This window comes from Coregonus lavaretus (genome assembly GCF_964263955.1).
Source record: "Coregonus lavaretus genome assembly, chromosome: 37".
Taxonomy (NCBI): domain Eukaryota; kingdom Metazoa; phylum Chordata; class Actinopteri; order Salmoniformes; family Salmonidae; genus Coregonus; species Coregonus lavaretus.
Genome location: NC_140024.1, coordinates 20771604 through 20794647, shown reverse-complemented (window position 1 = coordinate 20794647; position 23044 = coordinate 20771604). Strand labels below are relative to the sequence as shown.

Sequence of the window (23044 nt, the reverse complement as noted above, 5' to 3'; positions counted from 1 at the left end):
TTTCTGTCCTCCGAATTCATATTCATTACATAAATAGGCCCGTTTAATTTTGTCTGGCTTGCCATTCCAAATAAAATTGAATATTTTTTTCTCATATATTTAAAAAAACTGTTCGCTAGGCGTAGGCAAGACCATAAGCAAATAGGTAAACTGGGATAATACTAAAGAGTTAATCAGGGTGATTTTTCCACAAATTGACAGGTATTTATCTTTACATGGTAGCAAGATCTTATCTATTTCTGCTAACTTTCTATTAAAATGTATTGGAGTGAGATCATTTATTTAATTTGGGATATGTATTCCAAGTATATTTACATCACCATCAGACCATTTTATTGGTAAACTACATGGTAATGTAAATTTTTTATTTTTTAGTGATCCAATACGTAATATAGTACATTATCATAATTTGGTTGTAATCTAGATAGGTTAGAAAATGTATATAGATCCTCTATGAGGCTGTGGAGGGATTCAAGTTGTGGATTTAAAAGAAAACATGAATCATCAGTGTACAATTACACCTTTGTTTTTAAGCCCTGGATTTCTAATCCCTTGATATTATTGTTGGATCTGATTTTAATAGCTAACATCTCGATGGCAATAATAAATAGATATGCCGATAGTGGACAACCTTGTTTCACTCCTCTTGATAGTTTAAAACTTTCTGAGAAATAGCCATTATTTACTATTTTACACCTAGGTTACTATACATGATTTTAACCCAATTTATAAGAGATTGTCCAAAATTGAAATGCTCCAGGCATTTATATATAAACCCCAGTCGTAGTTTATCAAATGCCTTTTCGAAGTCTATGAATAGTAGGCCTGGTTTCCCAGATTTTTCACAGTGTTCTATTGTTTCCAATACTTGCCTTATATTATCTCCAATGTATCGCCCATGTCAAAAACCTGTCTTATTAGAATGGATAATGTCCGACAATACCTTTTTAATTCTATGTGCTAGAATTTTTGCATCACAACACTGAAGTGTAAGGGGCCTCCAATTTTTTAAATGGACTGGATCTTTATATTTTTCACTTGTATCCTGTTTCAGTAATAATTATATCAGACCTTCTTCTTGAGTGTCTGATAATCTACCATTTACATAGGAGTGGTTAAAACATGCTAATAACGGTCCAAACCTTTTTTGACTATATCAAACAAGGTTTGGTATACCTCGACTGGTATGCCATCCAACCCTGGAGTTTTCCCGGACTTAAAGTCTTTAATTGCATCTAGAAGTTCCTCCTCTGTAATTTCACCTTCACATGAGTCTTTCTGCATGGCTGTTAATTTTACTTTATCAATAGAAAAAAAATCTCTACAATTTGCTTCAGATAAAGGAGATGGAGGCGACTGAAACGAAAACATATGCTTAAAGTACTTTGTTTCCTCCTACAAAATATAATTTAGTGAATCATGGGTGACTCCGTCATTTGTAACCAGCTTCAATAAATTATTTTTGGTAGCATTCCTATGTTGAAGATTAAAAAAGATTTTTCCCCATATTCCATCCAGTTTGCTTTATTTTTATAATATATTACACTTGATCTTTCTTGAATAAGTTTCTCCATTTCTTTTAGTTTTTTCTCTAATTTATTCTGATCCTCTATGTTACAGTTTTTATTGCTATCTATCTGTTCTGTTAGACCTTCTATTTCCTTTGTTAGTGTGGACTCTTTTGACCTAAATTGCTTTTGTTTTCGAGATGAGTACTGAATTGCATGGCCTCTAAAGGCACATTTAAAGGTGTCCGATACAATAAGGGGATTTGCTGTACCTATGTTATGTCGAGAAAAAATTAGTTATAAATTCCTCTGTCCTATTTAAAAACAAGTTATCATCCAATAGGCTTTGATTACATTTCCAATATCCTCGCCCACGTGGAAATTCAGTAAGAGTAATGTATATGCCAATTATATGATGGTCCGACCACATTCTGTCCCCTATCAACACTTTTTAAACTTTTGGTGCCAACGAAAATGACATAAGAAAGAAGTCAAGACGACTAGCTTGATTGAGTCTCCGCCATGTATATCTCACTAGATCAGGATATTTAAGCCTCCATATATCTACTAGTTCTAATGTGTCCATGACATTCACGATTTCCTTAAGATTGTTTGTAGTGTGATTTCCTTTCTAGGCCTTCTTTCCTCTCCTACGAATTGGAATAGGGATATGTTGGAAAGACAAAATAAAAGAGTATACGTAAACCAGGGGTGCATAACTTTGGTTTGAGTGTGTCTTCTTAACTGAAAAAAACTTATTTTTGACTGTCTCCACATGCATTACTGTGGAAACTGTTGGGGACAAAATCATTTCAATGGTTTGTTGAGAGTGTTAAACATGAAAAAGAAGCAACATTGTGAAAATGCTAAAGACAGTTTATTAGTAGACACTCAGCAGAAAGAAACCAACCACCTGCAGAATGTCTTCCTGAAATACACCTTTTGATTGGCAGTGTAAAATAAGGCAAAGGGTTCCAGACCATGTACAGGTATTTATACACTTTTGCACCAACGATAAAACAGTTATACATTCACTTGTTACCGTAAATAGTTTTGATATATCTGTGTTGTACCCATACCCACATATTTACATTTTCAAGAAACCCCATAGAACAGGGTTGGTGAGTGAGGGAGCATTTTGTAGGTTAAAGTAACACCTATATTATGCTATGTCTGGCTAACTACATAGAATCAGACCACCATCTAAACAACATATAGATTTTGGAACTGCAAAAGCCAACACACTACATTGACATAATCCTATAATATTTGCCATCATAAATATGTAATCTCTTTATTTTTCTTCTTAAAAAATATATTAAAATCTCAATATAGTGTCTATATATAATTCAAATAATGTGCATTTCTTTGTCATTGGTCACATAGAGAAAGGAATCTCCCTCTGTGCTGTATCCTTTTAGACACACTCCCTGGCTTGTCTGGGTTATTCATTCTAACTAGAGCTGTGGAGTAGAACACAATTGAATATGAGGATCATTCTGCTTACTTATTAGAGGACTATTTAGTTAAAACCAGCAACCACGTTTCAGGGACAAGTCAATAATATGACCTGTATACACTTCACAACACAACAGCATACGCAATTGAGTTTCTTCTGTTACAGACGGATTTCACAAAGCCAACCAACCAAGCATTCTAGCAGCCAGGGAAGAATCATGTTTCTGACTTATCCAGGAAACTGTGTTTGATTGGCCCCAAGTATGCTTGCCGCTCCCTGCCATTCCACTGTGCAGAATAGTTGTGGTACTCTACTGTGGCGCTATAAATCAGTGTTGTTCATAGGGGGTAAAAGAGGATATTTTGAAATACTGCTCCAATTGCTGGCTTCTCTGAACACTATCACACAGATCCTACAACCCATTGCCTGTACAGTTTGTGGGACAGTAGATTATGTGTTATTATGGGTTGTGTTAGTTGTTACCCTGTTGAGAGATCTCATCGTAAAGCTGTCCTCACAGTTGTCTGTCTTGTGTGGGACCTACAGTAGCAGATCTGAGTGTGTCTGGGCTGTGGGCCAGGGCTTACTCCTCCTCAGCTCTGAGAGCTCCACACAGAGCCATGAAAAGAGATCATAGCAGCAGCTCCAGTTGTTCTCTCTCACACACATCTCTCTCACTCTCTCTCTCTCTCTCTCTCTCTCTCTCTCTCTCTCTCTCTCTCTCTCTCTCTCTCTCTCTCTCTCACTCTCTCTCTCTCTCTCACTCTCTCTCTCTCTCTCTCTCTCTCTCTCACTCTCTCTCTCTCTCTCTCTCTCTCTCTCTCTCTCTCTCTCTCTCTCTCTCTCTCTCTCTCTCTCTCTCTCTCTCTCTCTCTCTCTCTCTCTCTCTCTCTCTGTCACACACACACACACACACACACACACACACCGGCAGAGATGGGGAGGATAAGCTGCTTTGTGACTTTGTCAGTGTCAGTATAAGAGACGGTGTCAGTGTTCTGCTCTCTCTAACACTGCAGTGATATATTGGGGAATAAGGGAAAGATTGGAGTGGAGTTTCTACGTTTCCATGTGTTAACCAGCTTGTTTTACAGCAGGGGTGTCAAACTCATTCCACGGAGGGTCGAGTGTATGCTGGTTTTTGTTATTCCCTTTATATTTGTGTTGAATTAAGACCTAGACAACCAGGTGAGGGGAGTTCCTAACTAATCAATGACCTTCATTGATCAGTCAAGTGCAAGGGAGGAGCAAAAACCCACAGACACTTGGCACTCCATGGAATGAGTTTGACGTGTTTTACAGGGTCTGATGTACAGGGGGACCCAAGAGGCATAAATATAGACAGATATTCTCTACACACACTCACCATATCATTACTGACATAACAATCAGTGATATCAGAAATGAAAATCCCCACAAAGAAGCACTGAATATATCCATTATAGAAATACATAGAAAAATATATATAGTCATCTGAATGCCCTTTGTACAGTTTTTAAACATCAGTGTCAGAAAACGCCTTGATGACAGTGATGCGGATGTGTATTCTAAAGGGTAGTGAGATGGTGTGGTAAAGTAGTACTTAGGGATACTTAAGGGGGATGGTCTCCTATATGACCGCCCAGGCACACTCTTCAGCAGAGGTGTGGCAGACTAATGCTCAGTCTGTGTCAATATGTTTTTGGAGAATTTGAAAAATTTGCTACACTAAGTGCAAAATTGATAGGTGGGTACCACTTCACTTAACACATTTTAAAGCATTGAACTGTCTTTTCACATCACTGACTGTGCAGTGATAAATTGTTTGTGAGTTCAATGTTTTGTAGTTAGGCATCGGTATTTAGTACCACCGAGGCATTGTTTTCACATGATGATCTTCTAGTAATACTTTTAAAAGGAAGTCATTTTTATGGTGCACTTCTCCACTTAAAGCCAGGGGAGATTTGAGGACTCAAATAGAGATTAGAGAGTCAATCAATACAAATCTTTAAAAGGTTTGGAGTAGTTAAACATAAGGTAGTCCATGTAATAAAAGTCATAAGCTCTCTGTCTCTCTGAAGTGCTGAGCTGTGCAAAGTAGCGATGGGTTAAATGAGTTGAAGTCCTCTCAGCCTTGGGGTTCCTGTCTTTAAAACTGGGGAAGGTGAGGTTATGTGGGGCACCAGTCCTACGTAGTAAGAAATTAGCCTCCTCCTCCATGGTCTCAAACTTGCCGATGAAGTTGTAGTCCAGCAGACAGGGGCTGCAGAGCTGGCTGGCAGGCTCCCAGTGAATGTCCATGCCCACAGGCCTGTGCACATCCAACAGATACTGCATGAACTCTTGGAAGGTCACTCCGCTGCCCGTCCTGAGGGCCACCTTGGAGGCGTTTACCCTGTACTTGGAGATGATGGGCTTCCCGAATACAGGATGATAGTAGGTGTTGGGATTCTCAAACTTGTCCCTGAAGGCGGACACCAGCCTCTCCAGGGGTTCGCGGACAAACAGGACTTTGGTGTAGGTCTCCAGGCGCCGCGTGATGCCCTGGCGGTCAAAGCTGTCCAGCCTCTTGAGGTGGTTGCCGTAGTGGACGGCGTCGTGTTTGATCTCGTGGGTGGATGACGCCAGGCCAGACAGTACCATGAGGATCCTCTTCCAGTTGGAGCAGCCCGCCTTGGGCACCTAAAGAGATAAGATAAGATAACAAAAATACTTTATTCATCCGCCATGGGGATATTGGTTTGTCAAATCATTGCAGCCAGCATTATAGTCACAATGACAAAATACACCAATAATCATTATAAGTTGCAAAAACATCAATATCAGTATACAACAGCAATATTAAAAAGTCCAATAATCAATATGTAATAATCAGATCATCAATAGGCCACCTCGCAGTACAGCAGCTTGTACTTGTCCTCCACATAGATCCGGGACACGTGGTGAGGTGTGATTGTCCTGGAAATGCTGCTCTTGTACTTGGCACAGACCTCCTTCATCAGCCTCCGCCGAGCTTCCTGGATGTGGGACAGTCTGTGCCACTGCCAGCTCTCCTCAGGAGAGTCTGGGGAACCCGAGGAGGAGGAGGAGGAGGAGGAGGAGGAGGAGGAGGAGGAGGAGGAGGAGGAGGAGTTGTGGGAGTTGTTAGAGACCACAGGGCTGGTTTTCAGTAGTTTCCTGTGGCGCTTGGTGACGCGCAGGGAGCCCATGTCCTGTTCCCTAGAGCCAGGGGTAGCTGACTGTCTGGTCCACTCGAAGGCAGGGAACTGCATGGGGGGGATGGGGCTGGTTAGGCCTTCCACAGCCAGTCTCTGGTCCTGGCCTGGGCCGACCCTCACACCCTCACCGTCCTGAGTACACAGCGCCTGACGGACAAACATAACACATCGACTTTACACATGGCACTGCAAGATGTAAAATGTATGCAAGACTTCAATAACAGGTGCTTCTACACCTGCATTCCTTGCTCTTTGGTGTTTTAGGCTGGGTTTCTGTATAAGCACTTCGTAACATCTGGTTATGTAAAAAGGACTTCATAAATACATTTTATTGATTTGATTGAACAGGTGTTGATTATTTAAACTTCTCTGGCATTCAAAATGAAAATATGTTTATTCAGTGAAACACTCCGTGAGCTAAATCACCAACACTCTTTGGTGGGAAAAAACTTTAGAGAATGAATCTATAAATTCCTGATTTCTGCAGTGTTCAGACACAACACTTGGTGGTGATGTTTCTCTACCTCGTGACCAACTCTTCAACCTTTCCGATTGAAATGCCACACACCGTAAATGACTCTGGGTGAACTACCAATAAACGGAGCTCTAATGTCGTATAAATGTCTTATAAACACTTAATAGGAAATCTAAATTAGAATCATCTACATGCAGATTACCATGGTAAGATGGCCTGAGGCTATCATGCATTCTGACATTTTATTTCAATTAAAAGCCATTATGGCAACATAAAGCTAAAAGATTGCATGTATAATCCTAATTGGTGATGGGAGCACATCATGAATCAGTGCTCATCTCCTTTCTGACATCCAGTGGATCAGATGCCCAGTACTCCCACCTACATCCCCTGGGAAATCTCCAAAGGAGGAAGGAGTAGTAGGAATGGTTCCCTGACCGTTTCATGTTGGGAAGCTGAGCAGGATCAGCCACAGTGTAGCCAATCCACATCAGACACCCACATGCAGGTTTCACACTAATGTAAGTCTCTCATCTCTATTGAGAGCGGGAGACCAGAGCAAACTGAGGTCAGCGGGAGGAAAGAGAGGAACCAGAAGGAGCGTGCCTGACGTAGCAACCAGCCCTGGCTGTTCTCTCTCTCCTGCAGCTTCACAGCCTCACACTGAACCAGCCTCATCTCCAGGCTGGTATTAAAGGGGGTAGAAGTCTGAGCCCTGGATGTGCCCCTCTCTCTTTCTCTCTCTCTCCTACAGCTACTCACTGACACAACCCCCTCATCTCCAGGCTGGTATTACAGTATCTAGTAGTCGGATCCCTGGCTGTGGCCTATCTCTCGCGTTCTCTCTCTCTCTCCTGCAGCCTCACACCAAGACTTCAACAGGGCCTTTAACCCCGGGCTCTCCCTGGGCTGGACCAACTCAGTGGCCTTGTGGTTAGAGTGTCTGCCCTGAGACTGGAAGGTTGGGAGTTCGATACCCGGCCGAGTCATACCAAAGACTGTAAAAATGCACCTCAGTCTGTTTGGCACTCAGCATTAAGGAGATATATTGGGGGTAAGGCCCTGCAATAGACTAGCATCCTTTCCAGGGGATGTACTTGTTCATCAAGCTGCCTCACGCTACAGAAACAGGAGATAGGCACCTGCTCCTATGAGCCATTCCAGCTCGCATAAACCAAGACTACTTTACTCTCCATGGGCTGCAGAGAGCTTGCCCATTAGGGGGAGGCCTCAGGTCAGCCTCTCTATACTGATGTTATCAGACACACACACAGAGAGAGAAACAGCCCTGCCACTCAACACTTTATTAGATAAAAGAAAGAAACTGACACACTCTCTCTCTCTGTCTGTTTGAAAGAACGAGGAGGAGTAGAAAACAACGTACCTCTCTGGACTGCCGAGCTGTTCCTCTTAGCTTCACACCTGGGAAGAGAGAGAGAGAAAGATAAAGCCCCTTAAATTGAAATTGAATTGAGGGGGAGAGAGAGAGTGAACGCTTAAGCAAATGAGACAACATGTTTTGTTAGTGCTTGTTGAGGAGATAGCCCTTTGATGCATCAGACCCAAGTAATGGAGTGAGTTCCCCCTGCTGTAATATCAGGTAGAAGGCCTACTGCTGCTGACTCACTGCATCTCCTCTCCTCTCCTCTCCTCCGCACCAGCTGCTTTACACAGGGGGGGGGGGGGGGACACACACACACACAGAGACAGGTAGCTAGCTAGATCTATTTAAGTAATGAACCTGCAGCACCATGAAAAGTTGGTAAATGAGTTGTGTTGTGATGGTCCCAGTAGTGGGGTGAGTAGGGAGTCAGTGAACTATGTGCTAGGTTGATTTCTTAGCGGGGTTGCTAGGAAAGATAGATTGGTTCTGCGACATAGAGAGGAGTGTCTGAGCTGGACAGGTGGTGGTGGCGTGTCTATTGGCAGATGTGATTGAACCAGTCAACCAGTGGGACAGGACAGACAGGACAGACAGGACAGACAGGACAGACAGGCGTTGTGTTTAGTGTGTCGTCTTTCCCGGGGTGCCCCCGTCCCCCCCCCGTCCCCCCCCTCCCCTCCCCCCCGTCCCCCTCTCCCATTGATGTGTAATCAGGCCGACAGCTCGGCGGACGGCTGTGCGGCTGCTGATGGGAGAGGGGCGCAGACACTTCTGCCTGAGTGGCCTGTCACTTCCAATCTACAGAGGGAAGTGATAGGAACCTGCAGAGAGAGGGGCCCCAGATGTGGGTCACGGCCCACCACCCCCCTTAACTGATGAGAACTGCAAGGCCCCTGTCTCCTCTCACACTTAGATACGTCTCAGAGGGGCTGGGAGAAAACCATACAACCATACAGCCAGATACAATGTTGTTTTAGATTAGTATGCACTGGAGAAGGGCTTGGAGGGTTGGTTGTTGTAGTGTCTGGGCTTCTCTTTATTCCTCTGTAGCAGGCTGAGGGAGGTGATGGCACTCGGTTTGACATTTTCTAATCTTGTTCGGGTGTCGGAGCCTTATTTGATCTCCTAACCCTAATGATGGCTCAGTGCATCTTGTATGTCAGTTGACATTGTTGAATATAAAACACATGCATATCTAACAGGACACACCACACTATTACTAAGATAACATTTCCACTACACACAGCACTGCTTTGCTCCAATGGCTTACATACACACACACACACACACACACACACACACACACACACACACACACACACACACACACACACACACACACACACACACACACACACACACACTGTAGCATCTTTCTTGGACTATCTCATCTAGATACATGCTTCACCATTGATCTGGAACCCCATCAGACTGGTAATTGAAATCTCCTGAGGTCTAATAATTGCTTCCTGCTAAGTGCTGTTTTTGTCAGGAGCACTGTGTTGTCACTGACACTGCTCTGCTCACTAGCCTGGACCAGATCTCTTTGTACTGTCTGGCCAACTCCTACTGTATGATAATTGTCACATTGTATGGGGTTGGCAAGCCTGCCTAGGCTATATGCCTATGATCGAAATCAACACAGGTAGGCTGCAATTGTTTTCAAATATGTAGCCTATTTGACTGATAGACCTTATCTTACATTTTACAATACATTAAAATACATTTTAAACTACATATTTAGTCTACTTAGCATAGGGAAGATCATAAAAATTCCTCTAATTCCTTTTCTACAAATGACAGACGCAATTTATCTGTTTATTTTACCAGCATTGCTCCGCGTAGACGCCAGAAAAATAGACAAACAGATCTGGGACCAGGCTTTTGTTAGTGATGCTGCTCACTGTCACAACCATAGCTTTACCCATAGAGAAACAGTATAATAGTGTTATATTTAATTGTGTGGCTTTAATGTGCTGGATTAAAGCCAGCTTTACCCTGTGCTGGATTCCCCTCAAATTAGTACAATCAGTAATTCCAATGTGAGCCTCGTTGGGGTCAATGCCAGTTAATTTCATATCTGTTGAATTGAATACAGTTGAGTACATTTCTTCACTGGAATGCAATTCAATTCCTGAATTGACTTGAATTTAGATGTGATTGACCTGGTGGATAGGTCATTGCATGTGCAATACATAGCTATAAAAATCTCAGTATTTCACTGATATTTCAAATAAAAAGGAAATTAACCTTTGCCTTTACTAATACATGTTCTCTCTCTTTCCTAGTTTATCTGGCTACCAATGCATTCTGGGTGCTAGGCAATACCCTGAATAGCATCAAAATGCCTTACAGTAAAAAGCTGTGTGTTTCGTTTCGTAAACAACATTTATGTCTCTACCATGAATTTGGTTGTAACTAATATATGTTGCTGTTTGATTGCAATTTCATACTCAGTAAATTTCACTCTCAAATGAACTATTCTATAGATTTTCTCCAGGCTGTGAAACAATGATAAATTGTTAAAATTTCCTTCCTTATGAGGTTCAGCAAATTCCTTTTTACAAGTTAGGAATTCACAAAGTCCATGGTGCTGTTGTGATGCAAGTAAACAGTGTGTTCATTTGTCTTTTATTGCTGTGTCACAAATTGCAGCAATAGTACAAAACCCAGGTGAATCAAATGAGCATGTGAGTCTCCATTGACTTAACACATTCATTGTGATGGATAGCATAGCTGAAATATTCTTCCTTTCATTCAATAACTATTTTCTCAGTTCTTTTTATCTTCCATTACAGTAGCTGCCATTGAGAGCAGATTGAAGGTGGATAATGGATATTAATGCATTGTTATGTGATGTCCTCAGATGCGTTGCCTTCCTGCCTAACACCTTCAGAGAACACTCTGCATCCCTACATCCCCAACCTTCAGCTTCTCAAGGTTATCCTTTCAATACCTCAGGACCTGAATATTCATCTTTCAAGTTTTATTAGTCGTATGTACGGGATACGCATGGTATATATTGTCCAACGAAATGCTTACTTACAGGTTCCTTCTCGACAATGCAACAACAATAAGAAATAATAAAATATAAAAATACGAACATTAAGTAAATGCTCAGTAGAATAGAAAAATAGCCATAAAAAAGGAAAGTTGAGCAGGAACCGGCAAGACGCGTACCCTCCTCAGCGCCACCATCTTAATCATAATCTTAATCAATGTAGAACCAGGTCGGTGTTACTGTGGGAGTCATGAAAGCAAAGGCCACATCATTAGTGGGATCCATTATCGCCTTTCCCTCTGAAAGACCTCTGTCTCTCTACGGCTCTCCTCCGATACCGACACACATCAAACGCTTCCTTCCTTCCCTCCCCCCATCGCTGCCACCACAGCCGCTCGCCTCACGCAAACGCAGCCGGGGCTGCGAGGAGCATGAGGGACAAAAACAAGGTGAAATAATGAACTTGTTAAATGAAGGATCACTGCCATGGACACAGGGAGGGACTTTTTAAATGCCCTATTCTTAACCAGAGGAAACTCAGGAGAGAGCCTGGAGGAAGACTTAGTGACCAGGCCCCCCTCCAGGCTTGTGCCCACGGTGGGTAAAGAGCAGCACAGCCAGCAGCCACTAGCCTTCCATCCGTCATTCAGCTCACAGAGCCTGTAGTGTCTTATCTCTTATTACTTTAGGGATATAATAAGGAAGACTCTGAATACAAGGAACTTGAGCTTCACATTTACTGAAGTAATTAGCAATACAAGAATAACGTGGGGCAACACTGCGCATGACCAAGGGTGCACACGCACACACACACACCCACACGCACACACACACGCGCGCGCTCCTGAAATGCCTCCTCAACGTGTGGGAATACAGACACTGACTGTGATGTGGTTTAACAGCAGAAATCACTCCAGACACAGTGGCATTAGGTTGTAAGCTCTGGTCCATTGATGTTGCAGGTTGTAATAATAGATAAAAAGATGTTACAGCATTCGGCAGCTAGTGCCAAAATCCTCTCCGTTTTGGCTTGTGAGACCTGCAGCTGTGGAGTGTTGGTAATGAGTGAGTTCTGGTCTGTCTGTGGGCCTATTGGCCAGTCTGTTGGATGGCTCTCATGAAGCTGGATGGTGATTGGCTCTTATGACCCTGTAATTACACATAAGGTCAGTATGACCACATCACCTTGGTTGATATTGGACATTATCTAAAACTGCTTGAGGGCACAGCTGTATGAGGAAAAAATGAGATTTCCTGTATGGTGGAAGTCATGGGGAACTGATACAGGGTGATGACCGGTTATGGGTGGTAGAAGATATAGAATTTCTAATGGGGATTTTTAACTCTCAAAAACTGAGAATGTGTGACTACAATAATGAAAATATAGCTAATCATGGCTGATCATACATCTTATGATTCTGGTATAATTTAAAAGAAGATATTTCCCAAGGGCATAGGCCTAGACACTCTTCTGATACGTGTGTTGAATAAAATCTCAAATATGTTGCTAAATTCCTCTGACCTCCTGCACACCCACTCCTCCCTAATATCCATCTAAACACAATTCCATTTCACAGGTCCTTAGAGGGTACATGTAAGGATAGTTTTATTAGTGAACACATAAAATACATCATATATGCGCTGCGTGACGCTGCAAATGTATTGGCTTCTATTCAACCTTTGATCCCAACTGAAGGTCAGAGATTGGACAGGCTCGTAAATCGCAGGGGTCATAGGCTACAGTCTTATTAGTGGAAATCTGAGGTCAGGCCAGCATGTATACAACCCACAACCAGTCTGCATTAATCAGCAGCCCATGATGCATTAATAACACATGGCTTGACTCATATGGCTCAGCTGTAAGAGTACAAGCTAAGCATATTGAACCACATCAATATTCAGTGGAATAGAACTGAATGCAGTGGAAGCTGAAAGAAAGCTATTTAAAATAAAGTTGGAGATGCCTGCTGCCTCCACATTAACATCTTCAGTATATTGTTTTCAGAGTAGTTTACTTTCATGCTCCGAGGCGTTACAGCTGTTCTAGCCAAGGCATCACCACACTGCTGCTTATTAGTTTATAACAAGCTCAAGGTAAGGAAATGCGTGCAGTGCCTTCGTATAGCTGATTTCCATGGAAACTGCGAGTAACAGTGTTATACTGTACGTAGTCGGATGGGAGGGGGTGGTTGTGTTAATATCATGCAGAGCCGTCAGAGGCATGGTTGGTTGGCAGCTCGTGAAAGCAGAGATGTGTAAACAAATGTTACCTGCCAGCAGCGATCCACTGGTTAAGTGAATTATCTGGGCTGAAGCCGCAGCACCAGAAGGCTTTAATTGGCACATATCTTATTAGGATGCTGGAGAAGCTCTTGACCTATCCGCAGAGCACGCACGCCACAGCAGCACTTTAGGAGCCCCTCCCCTCCCCTATCGATGACAGCTCAGACAGGGTGCTGGAGGTTGTTATAAAAGTTCAGAAAGTGGAGCACTTTTTTGCACGTAATGTTGGCTGGTTCGCTGCCAGATATTAGGAGGGGGTAGGGAGGCAAGTCCGCGGGGAAACGGCTGGCTGCTCTCTTCCCTGTGTCTGTGGTGGAGGCAACAGATGGAGAGGAGGACTGAAGAGTGGAAGGTGAAAGAAGAGAGAAAAGCTAGATCGAACAGAGAGAAACGGATGAAAGAGGGGGATATTGCCCTCAGTGTTTCCATGTGGTGTCTGTGTTCAGACTACACATTATCTCTGAGCCACTGGACCCTGTCTCCTCTCTGCCGTAGTTGAGATGCTCTGCTCTGCTCTCCTCCTCTCCTTTTTTCCTGCTCTCCTCCTTCTCCTCCTCTCCTCCCTCTCTTCCTCTCCTCCTCCTCCCTCTCCTCCTCTCCTCCCTCTCCTCCCTCTCCTCCTACCCTCCCTCCCTCTCCTCTCCTCTCTCTCCTCTCCTCCTCCCTCTCCTCCCTCTCCTCCTACCCTCCCTCTCCTCCTCTCCTCTCCTCTCTCTCCTCCTCTCCTCCCTCTCCTCCTACCCTCCCTCCCTCTCCTCCTCTCCTCTCTCTTCTCCTCTCCTCCCTCTCTTCCTCTCCTCCCTCTCCTCTTCTCCTCCTCACTATCCTCTCCTCCCTCTCCTCCTCTCCTCCCTCTCCTCCTCTCCTCCTACCCTCCCTATCCTCCTCTCCTCCCTCTCCTCCTCCCCTCCCTCTCCTCCTCTCCTCCCTCTCCTCCTCCTCCCCCCTCCCTCTCCTCCCTCTCCTCCTCTCCCTCTCCTCCTCTCCTCCCCTCCTCCCCTCCTCCTCTCCTCCTCCCTCTCCTCCCCTCCTCCTCTCCTCCTCCCTCTCCTCCTCTCCTCCCCTCCTCCTCCCTCTCCTCCTCTCCTCCCCTCCCTCTCCTCCCTCTCCTCCTCTCTCCTCCTCTCCTCCTCCCTCTCCTCCTCTCCTCCTCTCCGCCTCTCCTCCTCCCTCTCCTCCTCTCCTTCCTCTCCTCCTCTCCTCCACTCCTTCCTCTCCTCCTCTCCTCTTGTATCTTCATTAACCTGTGGTGCTCTACCTGCTGACCTCCATTTGCTGTGAGATTGGTAACATGAATTGGCCCTGTCACTGTTTACCCTGGCCTCTCTTTTAAGTAAGCCCTGCTGTTTTCACGCACTCTTTGTTTTCCTGTCCCCGGCCCCATTGATTACAGGCAGGCCTGATGAGGGTGGACATGTGAGTGGAGCTGTGGAACAGGGGTGGAATGCTAAGTGAAATAGAATGCAGAGGGGACAGCCCCGTCCTTGTATCTGTGGATAAGCTTCAATGCTTCTGCACTGTCCACAGTTCAAGTCAGTAATCCTAGGAGGATGAGGAGTGGAGTGCCAAGGGTTACTATGGGTCATAAGGGGAAGATTGCTGTCTCTCAAAACAGGAGTAACAACCCAGACTTTTGAAGGTGGAGGGGATTAGAGAAGATGCTGAAACAGCCTGATCGTATTGCTCCTTGACACTGACCTACACATGGGCATCGCTCAGATTGATTACCTGTCAACAGCAAACCTTGGAAGCTGTCTTTATGAGTTCAGCAGGAAGACAGGATAATGGCAACAGAAATGGTTGAGCTCGACACTTAGACTGCTTGACTTTTTCTGTGCTGTCGAAACCAAGCAATGCATTCATAACAAGCCCTGTAGACTCTGGGCTGCAACAATCACAACCTCCGCCTCCCCTTCAATAACACTCCAGGCCTCTATGGTAACTCCTCTTTAGCTTTAAGCCTCTCCTATTTTCTGCTACTGCCTTCCCTCCAGTCTCAGCCCTCTCCTATTTTCTCCTAGCTACCCTCCAGACCCTTACTTTGCCTCCCCATGCTTGTATTCTACCTTTCCCCCGAGTGCCTTATCGCTCAAGTACCCAACCTTTGGCCTCCAGCCTTCAACCTATAATTTCTTCTCACTTTGTGCTATGTGCCCCCTGACTGCATCTGCTTCACTCCAATAACAAAACAGCAGCAGCAGAAACAACAACAAACAACAACAAACAACAACACTAATAGTAGTACCTCTACTACTATTACTACTACTACCTCTACTACTACTACTACTACCTCTACTACTATTACTACTACTACTACTACTACTACTACTACTACTACTACTACTACTTCTACTACTTCTACTACTACCTCTACTACTACTACTACCTCTACTACTACTACTACTACTACTACTACTACTTCTACTACTACTACTACTACCTCTACTACTACTACTACTACTACTACTACTTCTACTACTACTACTACTACCTCTACTACTACTACTACTACTACTACTATTTCACATCAGCTAACTGATGCAAGCAGTATAATCAGATTTAAAAAACAGATACAAATACACCTTATGGAACAGTGGGGACTGTGAAACAACACAAATATAGGCACAGACACATGATAACATACACACTATACACACATGGATTTTCTGTTGTAAATTTGTAGTAGTATGAGGGCACACAGTGTGTTGTGAAATCTGTTATGAATGTATTGTAATTGCATACTAAATACTACTACAACTTTTTTTTTTGTCATTTAGCAGATGCTCTTATCCAGAGCGACTTACAGGAGCAATTAGGGTTAAGTGCCTTGCTCAAGGGTACATCAACAGATTTTTCACCTAGTCGGCTCGGGGGTTAGAACCAGCGACCTTTCGGTTACAGGCACAACGCTCCTAACCACTAAGCTACCTGCCGCCCACTACTACTACTACTACTACTACTACTACTACTACTACTAATACTACTATTACTACAAAAATCATGATGATAATAATAATACATCATTTTTAGTATTTTTCACACAAGCAGCTCCACCTTCCTGTCTGATATTGATTGGGTGGCTATACTGTGCAGTGTTGTGTTGTGCTGTGCTGTGCTGTGTTGTGTTGTGTTGTGCTGTGTTGTGCTGTGTTGTGCTGTGTTGTGTTGTGTTGTGCTGTGTTGTGCTGTGTTGTGCTGTGTTGTGTTGTGCTGTGTTGTGCTGTGTTGTGTTGTGCTGTGTTGTGTTGTGCTGTGCTGTGTTGTGCTGTGTTTTGTTGTGCTGTGCTGTGCTGTGTTGTGTTGTGCTGTGTTGTGCTGTGTTGTGTTGTGCTGTGCTGTGCTGTGTTGTGCTGTGTTGTGCTGTGCTGTGTTGTGCTGTGTTGTGCTGTGTTGTGCTGTGTTGTGCTGTGCTGTGTTGTGTTGTGTTGTGTTGTGTTGTGTTGTGCTGTGCTGTGTCTGATACAGGCTGTAAGACAGGCTGGGCTGAGCGTCACAGCACAGCAGCTATTACTCAGCTTCCTCCAGAGCTTGGTACTAATGAGAGCAGGGTGTGTGATGCCGCTCCACTCTGCTCCACACCACGCTGTCTGTCTCTCTGTCTGGCTGATGCTCTCAAACGCCTGAAATAACTCTCTCACACGTCAGGTGGCTCGTGCCCCTGGGTCTCCAGAGCTGAGGTGTCACTGGGAGATGTGAAACACACACAGCTACTTGTGGATCCTGCTAGGGATGACATAGCCTTGCATACTGACTGCTACTGCCAGCACACTACAGTGCTGATGTGCCTATGTAAGAGGAAACAAACCAAAATAACTCAAGCAAAAACAAATCTCAGACACTAAGGCGTATAGTGAGGGACCTTAAATATGAGGGGAAAACAGCCTTGTAGAATCTGTCTGGTCTGTCTGGGTCTGTCTGGGTCTGTCTGGGTCTGTCTGGGTCTGTCTGGGTCTGTCTGGGTCTGTCTGATCTGTCTGGATCTGTCTGGGTCTGTCTGGGTCTGTCTGGGTCTGTCTGGGTCTGTCTGGATCTGTCTGGGTCTGTCTGATCTGTCTGGATCTGTCTGGGTCTGTCTGATCTGTCTGGGTCTGTCTGGGTCTTTCTGGGTCTGTCTGGGTCTGTCTGGGTCTGTCTGGGTCTTTCTGGGTCTGTCTGATCACTTGATAATTTAAAATGCTCAACCACCTTGCCTGCCACACACATCCTGCCTGGCTAGGCTCCACCCCTCTCCTCTCTCTCTTTGTGTCTCGCCTGCCTTTCTGTCTGGAGGTGTGGGAAAGACGGGAGAGAGAGGTGCGGCTCAGCTACCGGCGCTGGTAATTTGACAGCTAGCGGACTGGACACGCTGTAATTGGAATAATATTTATGTGTCACGTGTGACAGCCAAGGGATTTCTCCAATTTCTCCATCCAACTCCAACATGGGAGAGAATCGGTGTGTCAAGCTGTAGTAAGAAAACACAAATGTTAAAGACATGAATAGTGCAGACTTCACTAGATGCCTGGCCAAAGAGATCTGGGTTAATCAGACAAATGAGACATCTGGCCTTTTGTCAGATGTGTTTGTATCTGAGGCGGAGGGGGAATACTCTGCTGGACTGGACTGCTGCTGCCGATATGACTGGGCCAGATTGTGGTGCTGCTGTGAAGAACATGCACAGTGCTGTTGGTTTCTGCTAGTTTAATGACTTCTGCTTAATGATCCCCCCTCCCCCGTACTGTAATACAAATGGTTTACGACCACAAATAACATATAACGTGGATATCGATTTTGACACTTCAGCATGCTTTTGTGGCACATTCGAAGCCATGCAGGCCAGAAGGTTGAGGGTTCACCGACCACCACGGATGAGCTCACCCTTCCTGCCTGTTTCATTACACTACCATCAGAACCTGCTGCAGACAATGATCAGCTAGGGGGAAATCAGATTTTCAACATTTTGATGCTATATTTATAATTATATAAAATATATGCAACAAATTTTCCACCAACAGATTTCTGTGCCAATGCACCACACAACCAGTAAGCAAAGCATCCCGACTTCGGGGGCTTCAACATCATGGTTTGCATTTTAAACACCACAATCAAATATACTATGTCAATCTCGACAAATACATCCCTCCCTACCTTGTACCCAGTATCGAACTTGTCATTAAACTTGTTGGTGTTTTGTAACAGATGTCTCTTTCCATTCATCAAATGGTGTGGCCGGTGCACAGTTTTGATGTTGGAATTATATTTTAGATGAATGTGTGCAGGTAAAACATTGTGACTGGTTGTGTTTATGCCACACATAAAAGGTAATACATTTGAAAAGTTAAATGACAAATATTTAAGCTATATTGAAGCGTTAGGCTCTAGGTGCCCAAGGAATAGCCTCTCGGATCGGAGAGGAGGCAGAGCGCACGTTAAGCTTCCTGAATAACTGGGCCTGCCGGGAACATATGTGGCCACATTATTATAGGACGACTTCATTTGGGAGAATGATGATCTGCAACAGACAGCGCATCTAAGTATCAGAAGTAAAAATACAGCCAGACTGGTACTGTGCCTTTTTAGACCTGATAAACTGTTAAGAGTAGACCCACAACTGATTCAAATGGAATGAATGGAATGAAACATTCAAATCACTGGGCTTTTGCGCCATTATTCAAATTGAATTTTCACTGCAGTTTACAGCCTAGAGTAGAATTTTGTACTCACTTGAAAACAATAATGCAATTATTCATTGTGTGGTCATGTTGTAGGCTAGTCTAGATCATTTGATTGTCCCTAAACAAGATCAATAAGGGAGCTTTTTGATCTGCGTGTCTCATGTCTTCGCTGTTCTTTCATGCGCAATGATGCACCTGGCCTCTCCGCTGCCTATCCGTTATTCCTCCTTGTTCTTGTGGATTTATATTGAAAATTATTGCAGCTTTGAATGATTTTATGTGTGGTATGATTGCTAGTTAGCCTATTGCAGATCTGGACAAACGATCCACCTACCACTTTTGTCACTAGGAATGGTGGATAGAGGGCAGGATAGACAGCTAGACTGGTAGACTATGTTGACCTGTGGCAGAGTTAGCATGCATAAGGGAAGTACTACAACACCTTGATAGGGGAGGTGCATGCAAGCAGATGAGGAAATGTAGCTAGGATGGAAGACATTACATAGTAAAACCTGCAAAAGGGTGAATGTAAACGCACTACCTTCCTTTGTTGGTAGTAATAAACCACACAACCCTCCCAAAAGCAAAATAAAAGTTAGACAACCCTCCTTTTATTTTGGACCCCCCTCCCCCACCTCATTATTGTTCGAACTGTCCCTAAGGGATCCATATGATCCACAATAGGATGAGATGATAGGCTGCTGCTTTCACAGATCTGGATTGTCATTTAGAAAACCACATAATGGGTTTGGTCTTGGTAAATAGAGAACTCACTGGCATTATTTCGGATAATGACATTTACAGAATTTTTGTACATCGCAGATGCACAGGCAGATACACAGGCAGTCCAATTTCTCAGTGGCAGCTTTAGTCCTGTGATAGACCCCATATAATTAAGCCGAATAGGGGCTATGAAGTATCAAAGGGAATCCAGTGAGCAGATAGATATCCACACAGCAGCAGCCTGTCTTTTATTCATGGCGTGGTGATCTGAGCTGTGAGCCCAAAGTGTCTCAGGCCAGTCTCCTGCTGTCTGTCTGTCAGTACTGCCATCATACAATAGTGTTACTTCCATTGAGATCTTATGAATTCACTATATTTATAAGGATTCTATATGTAATTCTATGGCTCCTTCCTTCCCACCTAGCCATGGTCCTGCTCAAGTACACAGGCTTTGTGATGTTCAGATCAGTCTAGGGCAGGGTTCTTCAATTCCGGTCCTGGAGGGCCGAAACACCTCTGTTTTTCATCCTCTCCTTCTAATCAGGGGCTAATTCAGACCTGGGACACCAGGTGAGTGCAATTAACTACCAGGACCGGAATTGAAGAACCCTGGTCTAGGGTGTAATTTACAGATACATGCAATAGTGTTCCTTCCTTCCTACACAGCCAAGGTCTAGCTCACTCACCACCTGATGTGTACAAGTGCTTTTGTGATAAGTCACATCAGTCTATGGTGTAATTTACAGATAGATCCATTAGTCTAAAGACATTTACACAAGGGGTTCACAAACTTTTTCACTCGGGGCCCCCCTTCCAGCATTGGGGAACATCCCACGCCCCCCTTGCGCGCACGCGCACGTGCCACGTCTATTTCTATGGGCACAAGCACTGTTCATGACACAAACTGTTCACACCCCTCTTGTTGGTGGAGAGAATTTTGCAGTTTTAAACCTTATTTCCCGCAATTCTACACAATTTGTCATCGGGTGCAAATAACATTTAGCAGTTTAAAGCTAATATTCTTGCAATTCTATACATTTTGCCCTGTCTAATGTGTATTCATGTGATACTTGAGTGACCAAAAAATTACAACAATATCTATGGGCTAAAAAAACGAAATAAAAAAACGTTAGCTGGACATTTCTGTTCAAATATTTTTTATTGAACACACACAAGAATGGTGTATAGGTATGAATGACGTGTACAGTTCTTATCTAAACATAAGAGAACAGACATGAACAACAAGACCCAGAGTTCTGGACATAAAACAAATATTACAAAACACGACATACAGAACAGGGACAGGTAGAAAGAAAAAGGGTAGATGTAACCCCCCCACTTATACCCCCCTTTATCCCCCCCCCATTCCACCCTATTCCCCTCCCGACTGCTCGAGTGTCGGGGCCAGCACACGCTGCCCAAAGGTGTATATAAATATGACAATTGAGAGTGCGTTAAAAAGTACAAATTCACAGCACCGACTGGTCCAGGTAAGAGAGGAAAGGCTGCCAGATTTGATCAAATGTTGATAATTTATTGTTCAGAATATATCTAATTCTTTCTAAGTGTACAGTTTTTGCCACTTCGCTGAGCCATAATTTGGTAGAGGGTGCTTCCCTTCTTTTCCAAAACAACAAGATTAATTTTTTTGCCGAGATGAGACTGTAAGAGATTAGTTGTTTTTGGGAGTTGGTTAATCCGTTTAGGGAGTCGGACACTCCCAGGATTATCAGAAGCGGGTCTGGGTCTATTGAAGTCTCCAGAACTTCATAGAGGACCCCAAATATTCCGCACCAATAACCATACAGACTAGAGCATAGGGCAAAGCAGTGGAGTAGTGTACCCTGCTCAGCCTGACATTTATCACACATAGGGGATGTATCAGGAAATATCCTATGCAGTTTAGTTTTGGAATAGTGTAATCTGTGTAGTACCTTAAATTGTATGAGACGATGTCTGGAGTTAATGGAGCAGGTGTGGATATACTCCAAGCTATCCTCCCAGTCTGCCACCGAAATATCAGTCCCTAGTTCTTCCTCCCATTTTGCCTTAATGGCATCTGTAGAGGGTGCGCTAACAGATTGAAAAGCGTCATATAGACGAGATATCAGTTTGTCTGAGGTGGGGCATATTTTTATGCATCCGTCAAACATGGAAGGTTTAGCATTCTCAAATGTTGGGAGGTGTTTTCTAACATAGTCTCTAATTTGTAGGTATCTGAAAAAGTTACTTCTGGGAAGGTTATAAGTTTCCCTCAGCGCTTCAAAGGAAGCAAAGGTCCCTCCTATATATAAATCCCCTATGGTACTTATCCCCAACTCTCCCCATCGCTCAAAGGTGTTATCAAGGTTAGAGGGGGCAAAGGAGGGATTCCTGGCAACAGGGAGCATGAATGATATTGGTCTAAGCTCAAAGTGGACTTTAATTTGCTTCCAGATTCGGACTGTGCTATGTATAATAGGATTGTTATGGTAAAGTGACATCTCCAGATTAATAGGTGACAAAATCACGGCACCAATAGAGAAGGGGTGACACTCCTCCCGCTCCATGCTAAGCCAGCTGGGTGGCGGGGTTGCGTCATCCAGCAAAAACGTAACAGCGCGGAGGTTAGCGGCCCAATAGTAAAATATAAAATTTGGGAGAGACAATCCTCCTTCCATCTTGGATTTACATAGGTGTTTTTTACCTATCCTGTGTGTTTTATAATCCCAGATGAAAGGATTGATAATAGAGTCCAGTTGTTTATTAAATGATTTAGGTATGAATACTGGGATGTTCTGGTATAGGTAGAGCAGTTGTGGGAGGAAGACCATTTTAATGGCATTAATTCTTCCGAGCAGAGAAATTGGGAGAGTTCTCCAAAACTGTATGTTTGCCTTGAGATTTTGCATCAGAGAAGGGAAATTCTCTTTAAATAGTGAGGAGTATTGTTTGGTAACTACAATTCCAAGGTAGATAAATTTTTCTGAAGATAACTTAACTGGAAAATGTTCTAGCCAGGAGGTGTTTTGCAACCGTATGGGCATTAATTCACTCTTGTTCCAATTTATTCTGTATCCCGAGAAGGTACCAAACAAATTAATCACCTCAAGAATAGCTGGAATACTAGCTTGGGGTTCTGTTACATAGAGGAGAATATCATCTGCATATAGGGAAATCTTATTTAGAGTATCTTTAGTATTATAGCCGTGTATTGCTGAATTAGATCTGATCGCTTGAGCGAGAGGTTCAATAATTAGGGCGAAGAGCATAGGCGACAGCGCACAACCCTGCCTTGTCCCTCTGTGAAGGTTAAATCGGGGCGACATTGATTGGTTAGTGAGTATTCTCGCACAGGGGTTCCTATATAAAAGCTGGATC

General features: G+C 43.8%; 1 protein-coding gene across 1 annotated transcript in view; it reads right to left on the bottom strand.

Moving 5' to 3' along the window:
• Positions 1 to 4941: 4941 nt before the first annotated feature.
• LOC311111688 (carbohydrate sulfotransferase 8-like) overlaps positions 4942 to 23044 on the bottom strand; it is a gene marked incomplete at both ends in the record, with an annotated part of 140884 nt that continues 122781 nt past the window's right edge. Inside the window, 3 exons of the mRNA XM_084154481.1 lie at positions 4942 to 5628; positions 5838 to 6311; positions 8024 to 8061. Of these exons, the coding sequence (XP_084010607.1) occupies positions 4942 to 5628; positions 5838 to 6311; positions 8024 to 8061 (1199 nt within the window). The remainder of the gene's footprint in view (positions 5629 to 5837; positions 6312 to 8023; positions 8062 to 23044) is intronic.